This window comes from Saccostrea cucullata, unplaced genomic scaffold, assembly GCF_032062105.1.
Source record: "Saccostrea cucullata isolate Sc308-1 unplaced genomic scaffold, CSIRO_AGI_Scuc_v1 ctg906, whole genome shotgun sequence".
In the NCBI taxonomy this organism is placed as follows: domain Eukaryota; kingdom Metazoa; phylum Mollusca; class Bivalvia; order Ostreida; family Ostreidae; genus Saccostrea; species Saccostrea cuccullata.
Window position 1 is genome coordinate 562,456 of NW_026934443.1, and position 12,864 is coordinate 575,319.

The following is a 12,864-nucleotide window of genomic DNA, read 5'->3' on the forward strand; positions in this document are numbered from 1 at the left end:
TAATTTGAATTTTAACAATTACATTTGCAAATGTCCAAACAGTACAAATCATACTGGTATGTTTAATCATACAACCATCCAAGATCTGATGGAGTAACTAGCCTGCAAATTCTGAAGACAGCTATCAACATCCATCACATCTCACTTGAGCTGATAATGTACACCTTCTAAAATTTACTCATCTCTATTCCAGTGTATGGCTTTTATTTAATCAATACAAAGTGTCGGTTGTTTGTTCAGGCATAAATGTCGCAGATGTTATAGAAAAAACATGCATTATGCGGGTAATGTATTTTCTGCGTCATTAAATTTCTTTCAAAGAAAAAAAAAAGAAAATCATTGTTTACATTTACGTCCTTTGAGAAAACATTCGAAGCAAAATTTAATATGTAAAATATTGTATTATATGTCAGTGTATGCATACTGTAGATCACTTAGTTTTCGCGACACCTTATTTTCGCGAGATAGTCAGTGACTCTTGATTAGCGAGACAAAATTTTAACGAATTGCGGTTATTGCTCTATATAATCTTAAGGAATACTATTATACGCGAGAATGAAATTTTCGCGAGCACGCTGTCTCGCGTAATTACGCGAAAATAAAGTTCTCGCGAATAAAAGATTATTTACAGTATCAAATTGAGCAGCCATTGTTCATGAAATATATACAGGTGCTTAGTGTCGCTCAATTAGACTGATTAACGGCAATGGTCTTCAAAAAATTGAGGAATATCGGTAATTATTCAGTACATGTAAATTCCATGTTTATGCATATGAAAGGTATTGGGGGCATATTTTGGGACTTTTTTATTTCCTTAATAAGAATTTTTGAAACATCTTCGTGGACACAATGTCTTCGAAAAACAACAATGTCTTTGAAATAAGTAAAAAAAATGATGTACAAATTAATAAAACAAAATCATCAGCTGTCTCGTTTAAAGACATCATTTCGTAAGTTGTATGGTCGATACAATGACCTTGTCAGCAAATACAATTTATCATTGACTCAAATACTGACGGACGTTTTTCATTCTAATTGTTAGTACATTATTTATATGCTGAATTGACGACGGATTGTCTTGTTATTTCCCGATCATGACAAGGAGCACACAACAGGTGTGACCGGTCGACAGGGGGTGCTTATTCCTTCATGGTACCTGATCCCACCTCTGACGTTTTGGAGGTCTGTGTTTGCCCTACCTATGTTTTGTGTTCTTTTATAGACTTTTTATCTTGAAAACTGTTCGTTATCTCAATATGTTCTAATTGAATCAATTGTTGACTGACGATTTTCATACTAACTGTTAGTCCATTATTCATTCATTGAATTGACGACGGGTTTTTCTGTTATTTTCCGATCATGACAAGGATCACCCTGTGGATGTGACCGGTAGATAGGGGATGTTAACTCCTCCATTGCACCTGATCCTACCTCAAATGCTTTAGAGGTATGCGTTTTCTTTGTTCCCATCTTGTATTGTTTTATAGAATTTTGCTCTTGAATACTGTTTTTGCCATATGTATCATTTAGGGTATATTTTTTGTTATGCATTATTGAGTGAAGTGCATTAAAGAAATGTTTCCAAGGTTCTAAAGAAGGGAATATTTTCCGGCATATTTGACTGTGTTTAAAGCTAATCATCGATTCCTAGCGCCCTAAAATCAAAACATATTTCATATGGAGTTCAGATTTAACATCCTTCAGCATACTATCTATAAATACTACTGATCTTTCCTTTTAAACTCCGCTGAACCATTGGTACTAACTTATATAATAAAGACTTGTAGGAGACCTAGCCTCAGACACCCTCATTTCAGCTTTTTATGCTGCATGTAAATCAGTCAGCATCGAGAGCTTTCATCTCTGGCCCAACTTTTGGAAATGCATGTTAAAGGACTATCCTAAAACAACAAAAATTTCCTGCAAAAAAAAAATCAGAAGCTTTTTCTTCTTGTGCTTTAATCATATTGATGCTGTTAACAAAAAATTGTAAAATGAGAACGATTATTATAATTTCAGAGCAAAAAAAAATGTGTACATATCTGACAGACAATATCATAAATGTTGCAGGAAAATAATGATGTAGTAAAAAAGCAGGATTTTTATTGTTGGATGAGACAATAATTTTTGGTATACATGTAATTATAGCGAAAAATACAGGGGGGGGGGGGGGTACATGTACATTACGACTTCCCATACGTCCTTGAATTCATAAAGTCTATTTATCTGATTTGTACATACTGGCAAGAATATTAAAACCATTATAATATGCTCTATTGTATTTCAAAATCTAAGCTTTGTGAAATTAAAAGATAAGGAACAAGTACGATGATCCAACACCTTTTAAGAGGATTAACCTTTCTTTCCTGTAAAATCAAATTTTGGAGTCAATTTCGAGGTTGAGGGGAAAAAAATTAATGATTTAAATTCTTGGATGGAAACTGTTTAGTACTGTATTATGCATATGGATTTTTATTTTTTCCTGGTGGTCATAAATTCATGTGTCTCTCCATACCTCGAAAACAACGAAAAGGAACCTAGGGCTGCGAAAATAAGTGATTCACAATATTTCGTGTTATTTGTCTTGAAGAATAACAAACATAGTCAACTAAATTTTACATTGTAAAGAGTAAAAAATAAATTTTAAGTGTTCTATTAAAATAAATGAATTATAATCTTAACCCTTTTAATAATGAAACAATGAACTCCAAGATAACATGGTTTGCATGTACAAGATACTCTATCATTTAACAAGGTATATATTCTTCTAACAACTGAAATTGTACATTTCGTGATAACAAAATATATCTTTTAGTCATAAAGACTTTTTGAGAGCATCTTGTTAACTTTGTACACCTGTTATTCTTTGTTTTTACATTCAAAATCTCTAAGCTTCTGTATAAAATGTCAAAACTGAGCTAAATCTAACTCGCCTTTTATTTTTCAAATCTTTCTCAACATCAAATTTAAAACTCCTGTTAAATCTTGAAACAAATTAATGAAAAAATGTGAGCAAAAATATGACATACAGAATCGCATATATTGACATATAAATTGTGTGACACTAAATGTTAGTTATTTGATATATATACTTAATTCTAGTACGGAATGCTCCCACTAACTAATCAAAGCATAGATTTCAGGGTGGCCATGACAGATCATCAGAGACGGGTGGCTTAATCCTCCTGGGCACGGGATCCAACTTCTGACATCTCGCGTTTCGAAACCCTCTCCAAAATTTGTATTTATAGAATGATTTTGACATAAACCTCTGCTCTTTATTTTCAACTCATCCCTTTTTAAAATAGAAGGCTACATGTATATTTTCTCAAAGCTATTCTCTAATAAAAGATCAAATTATATCTTATATTTTATTGAAGCCTGAGAATCATCACTTAAATAAAATCTACATACGTTAAATGAAACGTTTGTGATTATAATAAAATAGAGTACGATGCATTTAGGTGAATAAAAATCAGATGAGAGGAGTTATTTCCTTCCTTATAAAAGTTAAGTATTTTGAAACTTTAAACATTTTTGTTATGTTATACTTAAGTTGTGTTTTTGGTACATTTTATAGCACAATAGATTTGGATATTTAAGACCTATACATAAAGTCACCTGTAACCGTACATTATGTTGACAAACCTCTCAGTTCGTAACTTAATCTTTTTTATCACCGTAATGTACAATTAAAGGTAACTTTATGTACAGGTTTTAAATGTTGAAAACAATACATGAATTCAAAATATTTTCTGAACTTCATTAGTACATGTAATGAAAAAAGGCTAGTAAATTTTAAACTTGATTTACAATAATTATGCATTTATGTCTAACAATTGTATCTGAAATGTTCAACAGGAAATCATCTTTAAATTTGGAAATTACAAATCCAATGCAAAAAAGACACATGTGTAATATCCTGATGCATAATAATTTTAGAACATCTATTAATAAAGAAACGCGTCATCCTCTTCACAACATTGTAAATGAATGCTAGGCGTGGTTAGATCCATTCCATGAATGTTTAAACATATATCCAATAGGAATTTATTTTACTTTTCAAAGTGAAAGGCATATTTGCTGATGAAATGATGATCTCACTAGATGCACTGCAAGTGGAACTTTTTCATACATTTGCCTTCTTCTGAATCCCTCATATTTCCATGAATGACTTCATTTACACTTTGCTCCTTTTCATTGTTGGTATAATAATTGTAGAATTAAACAGTTATAGATTTGTGGCCTGATTTTCTCTCTTATTTGCTGTTACTCAATCTCAGTTTCATACAAGCGGATATCCACTGTTGTTTACAAAAAAAATTGTATAGTGTCTCTTAAATGCTGATTGTCCACAAAAATTTGCGATATCATTTGTACAAAATTGAACACTTACTTCAGATTTTGCATATCTACACGCTTTTGTTTGTGCCTACATGTACCTACTTTAGAGTATTTACCTCCCTTTGTAATAATTACTTTCTCCATCCGGTAAGGACATCTATACTCATATAGCTTTACATGGTAAATTTTCCTGGCAATGTCCATTAAGTTGTAAATAAATAATACAGTAATTGTTTTCATCCTTCACTCTCTGTACAATCAAGTGTGATACGTAATCATAGCAAGTACATATAACCATCACCTTGGAAGTTAATCAAGTTAAGCAAATGTTTTGAGTAGGATAAAGTCCTAAATCTGTCCAGTTGGGCCTCAAACAAACCTTTCTCTCACAGAATGAATATTTTTCGACTTTCTAACAAGATTATATGACAGTTTTTTCAATCAAAAAATAGTTGTCTGTTTCATCACCGCGATGTGCTGAAGAAAATTGTTCCACATTTGATGGATTGTTAGTAGGATTTCTTTCAGAGGTAAAACTATATTCCTTAGATTCCCTTTGTAAAATAATGTCTGAATGATCATACATGTTATCCAATTCGCCAATGTGATCTGCATTGTCATCTCGTAGATGATTATAAGGATCTCCTTCAGGGTTTGATGCACCTATTTCTTCTTGTTCACTCTTTTTTGCCTGCCAAATACAGCACTGAAGCACAAAAATGTATGAAGCTTTTGATAAAAAGTTTACGGAATGTAGTCATATGGGGTAATATAGTGCGATTTCTATTGTATCGGAAGAGGAAGTTTGAAAACAGATTTAATTCTCTTATATTTAATTTCTGCTTAGCAATGTCAATTTAGATAGAAAAATGAAATAATAATACAAAAAGAACTTATTAACTTAAAACACGTTAAATGATTTTTTAAAAAAATGGGTAATACAACTACATCATCAAATCAATGCTTCAAATTATGACCATGTACTCTTATCCAAACAAACATAATAACCAGGACAGCGAATGTATCAAATAAATGAATAGCAAATAACTACACCGAGAAATTGAATTTTAAAGGCTCTTGATTATTTTTAATTACCTGTTTAACTTTCTAGTTCTTAATACAGTTATACTATTGAAGTGCAAGAAGTGCAAGAATTTCTGGCTTCATTCTTTTTACAGATCCAAAATGAATGGCAGTTTTTGAAAAATTAAAATCATATTCTAATTTGATTTAATTTAAATAGGAAATAGCGCAGTATTATTTCCATAAATCCAGATAACTAAACTCAACCCCACTCAACTCAGGTTTTACCACAAGCCTGAACCTTAAGTTAACAATACTTTGTTGTAAGGAAAATATATGTTTCAAACATATGAAAATTGAATTATTTGGAAGGAGGGGAATTAGTACAATCGATGGATGCATTGTCCTAAGAGTGTTTCCTGCATTTTCGTTTAAACATCATATCATTTTGAAGTCATGCTGATATTTTTTGACTTGCAAGTACAAAAAAATCTTTATCTTAGTATGAATCGGAAAAATATATATATCCAATGTGATCCAATGAAATTGTGTTACTTCTTTCTAAATAGAGAATATCTTGGTTTTTTTTTTCTAACGGAATCATTATTTGACTTTATGAAGTCATAATATTTAAATTGATTAATGATTATCATTTTTTGGAAAGCTCTTGGTTCTTTAATTGTTTTTGCGGATTTAGTTTATTTGAAGACAATGGTACAAAGGAATACATTGTAAAGGGCATTTACATTATTTGTGGCCTCTAAATCGTAAATAATTGTCATATGATGCATTGTTGATATTTTTATCATTGTTTTCATAGGACACTCACACACTTAAACATCCTAAAACACCTTCACACACACAAACAGAGAGAGAGAGAGAGAGAGAGAGAGAGAGAGAGAGAGACATACTTTCTTTAAAAAAGCTTGATGTCCCTTAGCCTTTATTGCTAAGAAACAAGCTGCAAAAATTAAAATCCCAAGAGCCATTCCACCAAGTCCTGTTCCAACTAATACAGTTGTGTTAGCACTGTACTTTAGAGTACTCTCTGGAGTTAACTTTCCTGTGCAAATATAAAAAATTACTCAAAACAAGTACAATGCATTAACGTCCATCATAGATCCTGCTTCTAGTTTTTCCCATAGATTTACGCACAACATGACCAATACATTTAGGACGACAGAATGTTTTGTTGGCACATGCACTTTGTACAGTGTTGTACTACCAAGAAAACTAAACAAAAAAGATTTTAGATGAAAGTAATACTATAATACTACACGTTTTGAGTATCTTAATTTATATTAAACAGAAGACATAAAAACTTTTTTCTTTATGGGTTTTCATAATCTGCTTTGTCCATAACATTTAATATTTGATGTTCTACACTTATGTTCCATAATACTGAATTTATATATTTGGAGATTTTTAATATTTTCTAACAAAGTAATGTCTGAGTAATATTTTCTTTAAACTTTGACAAAATATCAATGTTCTTAATCAGAATGAAATACTTTTCATTTATATTCAACATGTCTACTTTTCAGGTTCCGTGGGTACATAACAACATCGGCAGAATAACTTTAAGTGCGTGACTTCCTTACCAATATTTTTCAATGGATTTAAAAAATATGATGATTTGATAAAACAATCGGAAGTAAGGTATACATCTATAGCTACATTCTACTATATTGTAACTGAAATTTTCACATTTTTCCAATTCGTTACCAATAATGGTCTCTGTGAAATCTGCTGGTGATGTCCTTGATGAGTCTGAAAGAAAAAAAATTGCACACAACTCAATTAAAAATTTTAATGAACATAAATTCTTAAATTTAGAGAAGGTAGTACATGTAGCTTACTTATGTTTTAGCTTATTGAGGAAAAGCAAAACCCTTATTACAAAAAAAAACTTAAAAGGATAATTATTACTTGCTTTCTTCAGTTTTTTTTTTGTGAAATGCAATAAGAAAATATGATTGGTGCAAATTGTATTGTACTCAATCAAAAATATGTTTATTTATCTATTCATTTATTTTAAAGAATTTTTAAAAAAAAAATACTGAAAAAATGAATTCGTAATAAGGTCTATGATTTCCTTCATTTTAGATTAGGGAATACCACGAATAATCATTTTAGATTTTCACGATACATAATGTGTTTAAAAAATAAAAACGCTACATAAAACTACCTGGAGCTTCACACACACCAAATCCAAGTTTGCCTGTCAACTTACAAACTTTCTGACCGCCACATTCCTCTGCTGATGTGCAAATATCAACAAAAGTACCAAATACTGCAAAAGTTATTGATTGAAACATATATGATTGGCTGTTATATCATTTAAACAAATATGCGTTTGAAAAATGTAATATGTTTTATGCATTTTTAGTCTCTTTTTACATATCCTCTAGATCTCCCCTCTCTGTCCAAATATCTGTGTACCTAATCGATGTCTATAAACATACCTGAATGCTGGTTATTTCTACATGTTGTTTCCATTTTGATTTTCTTCATATCAACTTCAATCACCTGTTTGCAATTTGGCTTGGTTTGAAATAAAATACTTTTGTTTTTGTTTATTTCGAGTTTAAAAAGGACTTCGGAGAGCTGGAACGTCCACCATTCAGTAAGTTGTACGAAGGATATGGAACATGAATGATTACACATACGATCTGCTTTCTCTAATTATAAGTAGAACAAAATATACTAGTATACATGTTTTATTGGTCTCGGTAAAGATAACATACTATAGTCTGCATGCGCAAAATAAGACAAAGAAAAATAAAGATATGTATGTATTTAATTTGATCTAAAACGCAACAAATGTTAAAATACTTGAAAGAAGACTCTGAAATATATCGTCTTTTTTTAATTTTCACTTCTTAAAAAGTAACTATGAAATATAAAAATGTTAAAGCTTGACTTAAACGATTTTAAATCAGCAAATTTTCATAGACGCACCAGGAATCCAATCGGTTTCTATCTCTTTTAGTTTAAAGCTGCAAATAACAGGACTTTTCCAGAAGCGATATATATCGTCAAAACAGGTTTCCCTTGAAAACATACAGGTACACTGAAAAAACATAGATACAAAGCGAAGAAACTACGAAGAATGTTTATGTCGTGTTGTATATAAGCAAATATAGGCGTACAAAAACCTCACTTGTTTTTAGCCGGGCTTATCGCTTAAAGAGCAATTGCCGGCTTATGTCATCCTGTTCAAGACAGGAAGTCAACCCCATAGTCGCCATTTTAAAGTTAAGTGCAAAAATATAGTTCTTACTCTCAACCGCTTTTGAGATAATACAAACGCTAAATAAAACAAAGATTTATCTATATAAATAAACATTAGTAGTAATGACTTTGAAAACTTCAGTCCTAAGTCAAAGAACATAGTTCATTAGCTTAAGGATTTTTGATCATCAGTGTTATCGTAGTTCTCTACACATACGAAGTAAAGCAGGAGAGGGAACCAGATTGGCCTATTTGTTTACATTCAGCTGCGGTACCAGATTAATTCTGATTCTGTCAAAATCGGTCCGTGGTATTAGGATTGAAAAACTCACTGTCAGTTTCTTATCATTTATATTGATAGTTTTAAAATATTTTTTTCATCAGAATATAAACGCGATTCAAGTACATGTAAGAAATTCATTATACTCTGTAGATGAGTCCGGCTTTCTGTACAGTGTACTTCTGAGTACTTCGATTGAAGTGGACTATTGGTGTTTAATCGACATTGCTTTTGGAAAATGACTGATGTCACATCGACAAAGGTATAAATGGGGTGTTAAAGGGTTGATGAATTCTGAAGGGTATTTCTCCTTTCAAAATATTGTTTTCTTTTAAACATTCTGAGTTGCTATATGATATCGGCTTAGTCAGGAGTTGAGACAATCTGAGGACATGTGTAATGTTTTTTCACATTTTACATCTGTAAGTCAATAAAGGAACATACTGTTTAGTATATTTTTTTTCCGGCAAAGTGTTTATTAGATTTTGTCAAATAGAATTAGATAAAGATTTCTTTTTATTTTGATACTTGGATATTGCTTGATGATGTTGAAAAATCATATAGAAAAAAATTTGCCTGATCTGGTTATTGAGGTATTTAAAGAATCCTTACAAATAAAGATACTTGTGCATTGCTTGGTCCTGTAAATATTATACCAAGTCCCTATCTTACAAAAATATTAACTGCTAAAAAGAGTCACTTTAAGTACCGTGCTACAGTTTATTTTAGAAGCGGTGTAAATAAAATGTTCATCCTCAAAATCCCGAATGATCTTTGAGACACAAATTTCAAAAATTCTAACCTCACTACCTTCTACACTTTATAAAGCAATTCTTCACGATTAATTAAAATCTACATTTATTGATACCGTACAAGGGGTATTTTTTACGAGCTGCTATTTTTTTCGTTTTGAACGAGTTTTATAAATACATCAAATGAGATTTTAAAAAAACCTAAAATTTCACAGAAGATAAAAAAAATAACATCTTGAGTAAATTTTCAACATTGTATGTATGAGAGTCATGCCAGTCAACCTTGTACCTAGAGGCTATAAATGTGTACTGTTGGTATTTTTGGGCACCTTTAGGTTGATAATTAATTGGGAACAAACAAGTGCATGTAAATCTTCATTAACTTTGCATAAGTTAAACAAACAGCGTCAATTACATGGTTACTCTAGACTATTACACATCTTAGTATTTTTACATAATTTATGATAACCATTTTATTTTTACAGGTCTTACAATAATACTTTTTTTGTTTACTTTTTTATGTTTTATGTGCTTCGAATTATGATCTTCAAATTTTTAATACATTGTAATACATTGTAATTCTGCCAATTAAATTATTATGAAATGAGTTGTACCTCTTTGTTTCCTGTAAAATCAAGACGAGCATGTGGTGCGCAACTGAAATAACACCTAGCAATGTGTATTCAAAAACAGGAATTTGAATAAAGGAAATAAGCTAAATAAAGATAAAGTGCAAATAATGGTTATAATGGAAACAGTATTTTTTTTTTATTGCAGGTTGTCTAGACACATTTTTTGTTTGTGAACGCATTCAAAGCGCTAACAATAATTAATATTAAATTGTACATGTACCTTCGAAGATTTTAATTTTTGCGAACATGCTCAACTCGTAAAAAAATAACGCCTATAAATTAATATCACCCTTTCTGAACCAGAATAACTAGGGATATTTCCGACGACATGTTCGGTGCATAAGGCTTACGGTTGTTGAAACCGGGCAACAGGGGGTACGTACTCTTTCTAAGCACCTGGTTCCCCTTCATGAATTAAGGAACTTTGCATAATGTCTACTACTGATTGAAACTTGATTAGGATTAAAAAAAACCATTGAGAGTAAAGATATGTTTTCATCTAATATTTATATAAATTTTGAACAATGCGGCAAGTAACCTCTTATAGTATCGTTCCATTCTGTAAAATTACAGAGGAAAATGATCAGTGACCAAAGAACAATATTCCATTAATAAATGTAAGCCTAAACTAAACAGATAAAGAGATCAATATCTTAATTGCATGAATATAGCTGTAAAAATTGTTTTCATACTTTAAAATTATTAATAACAGTATCAAGTTTATTTATTTTGGAGCTCCCTTGGTACATCTTTGGGCCAACTTTTGACGTTGTCTTTTAACTATGACGTGATACATGGACGTTATCATGTTATTAATCAGTATGCAAAATTCTAGTTAAGAGGTAAGTGTCGAAATTTTCATGGATTAAATTGCGATCGTTTACATTAATTTTTTTAATTAAATTTACAAAATTAAATATACAAAAATTATTAAGCAAAAATATTAAATTCAAATTAATTATCCTATTCATAACGCTGCCTACAAAAAATAACTTGCCTTGTCAAGCAAATCGAATAATGGAAAAGTCCCAGACAAACAACAATACTTCTCATAGTTAACATTGTTTCAAAATATTTTGTCTGATATCTAACTCTAGAAATGTCATAATATTTTATTTTTTTTTTGTATTGATTCAAGTGGTCCTTGTTCTATTATACAAATATAGCTAAAAATACCACAACAGGAATTTCACTTTTCCTGAAAACTAAATTGAAAAGAACAGCTGTAATTAATTTTTGAATATTGATAAATTACAGCTTTTTAATGGTCTGAAAATAATTAAATATGACTAGTTTTTTTTAAGTCACTGTCATTTAGAATTAAAATATATTTTATTCATATTAATTCATATCTCTTCAACATAAATGCACATGCATTTATTAACGTTAACATATTTATTGAACTGAAGGCAAGAGTTCCAATTAAATTCGAATAAATTACATGTTCGAAGAATGTGTCCTGGTTTTAAGGGCATTTTAATAAATTTCTTGTACAGGTTTAAAATAGGAATGATTATTGTTATTTATAACTAGCATTCGCTTGGAAAAAGGTAACTTATTTGGGATCAAGTACATGTAGGCAGGATAAAGTTATATTACAGATTGATGAAAGGAGGATGCACGAAACATATACACAGCTCAATTTTAGACTAAGAATGTTTTGAAAGGCAAAAGAAACTCAGGGTAAACTTTTGGGTCGAAAGTACATTTCTTCATTCATTTTATGGTTTTCCAATCTTTCAATTAACTTTATCTTAAATGAGATGCGAAAAAAATTTTCCTATTTTTACTGATAATTTATGAGTTATTAAAGTTAATGTAAAGGTACCTGGTACATTCATGCCCCCCCCCCCTCTCCTCACCTCCCTCACCCCGCAAGTGAAATTTTAGAACTCTAAATTATTTTCTCCAACGTCTGCCTCATATATATGTCATAGTCTCGATATCCCTCTGAGGTTGATTTTATGAGTGTAGTCATCCTTCTTATAGAGATAAAATTCAACCTTGCCAAAAAGACCGCCCTTTTGTAAATGAGATTTCCTCGGGAAAAACAAAGTTAACCTTATCGTCCACTTATTTCCAAAGATGTTTTGATGAGATAAATTGGACTTCATGGACACCATTTGAGAAGGTGATAGTTATAGTTAATGTGAATGTCTTAAAAGAAGCCTGCTACATTGGCCCCGTGGCTAACTTTCTGAAAAACAGACATATGTGCTCGAAAAACAAAAACCTCCCAATTGGTTTATTTCCATTTTAAGGTAGGACACAATAGATAGCCCATATTTTTCCTCAGATTCATTTTTCTGAAACCTTAATATGTTGTTCTTAGATACAAAATCTCTCTTTATATATAATATGAAAGTAATTCAAGCACACATTGTTTGCCCACATAGTTTGAAATATGATCTATCAGATTCCCGTAGGAAGAAAATATGGAAAATCAGAAAATCAAAATGGAAAATCAGACATTCGACTTGAGAATGAACCTTATTTAAACATTTTAACTAATCTATTGCATATTTGTTAATATTAATTATAAAGACAACATTTTTGTTACTTCAACTCTGAAAGTTATATTAATACTGGACAATTTGCA

At 30.7% G+C, this 12,864-nt stretch overlaps 1 protein-coding gene across 1 annotated transcript; it reads right to left on the bottom strand.

Annotated features, from left to right (window-relative positions):
- Positions 1-4,765: 4,765 nt before the first annotated feature.
- On the bottom strand, positions 4,766-11,348 carry LOC134240746 (uncharacterized). Its single transcript, XM_062722829.1, has 7 exons — positions 11,263-11,348; positions 8,329-8,420; positions 7,833-8,048; positions 7,556-7,660; positions 7,063-7,137; positions 6,279-6,430; positions 4,766-5,035 (listed from the first exon to the last, which is right to left on the bottom strand). The coding sequence occupies exons 1-7, from the start codon at positions 11,325-11,327 to the stop codon at positions 4,766-4,768; spliced, it is 975 nt and encodes a 324-aa protein (XP_062578813.1). The 5' UTR covers positions 11,328-11,348.
- Between the last annotated feature and the right edge of the window lie 1,516 nt (positions 11,349-12,864).

Excerpts from the sequence above, each read along its gene's own strand:
- LOC134240746 (XM_062722829.1), bottom strand. The coding sequence starts at position 11,327 with ATGTTAACTATGAGAAGTATTGTTGTTTGTCTGGGACTTTTCCATTAT. Across the intron at positions 8,421-11,262 it reads TATTCGATTTGCTTGACAAG|GGAAACCTGTTTTGACGATA; the intron begins GCAAGTTATTTT and ends TATGTTTTCAAG. Across the intron at positions 5,036-6,278 it reads ATCAAGCTTTTTTAAAGAAA|GCAAAAAAGAGTGAACAAGA; the intron begins GTATGTCTCTCT and ends TGTATTTGGCAG.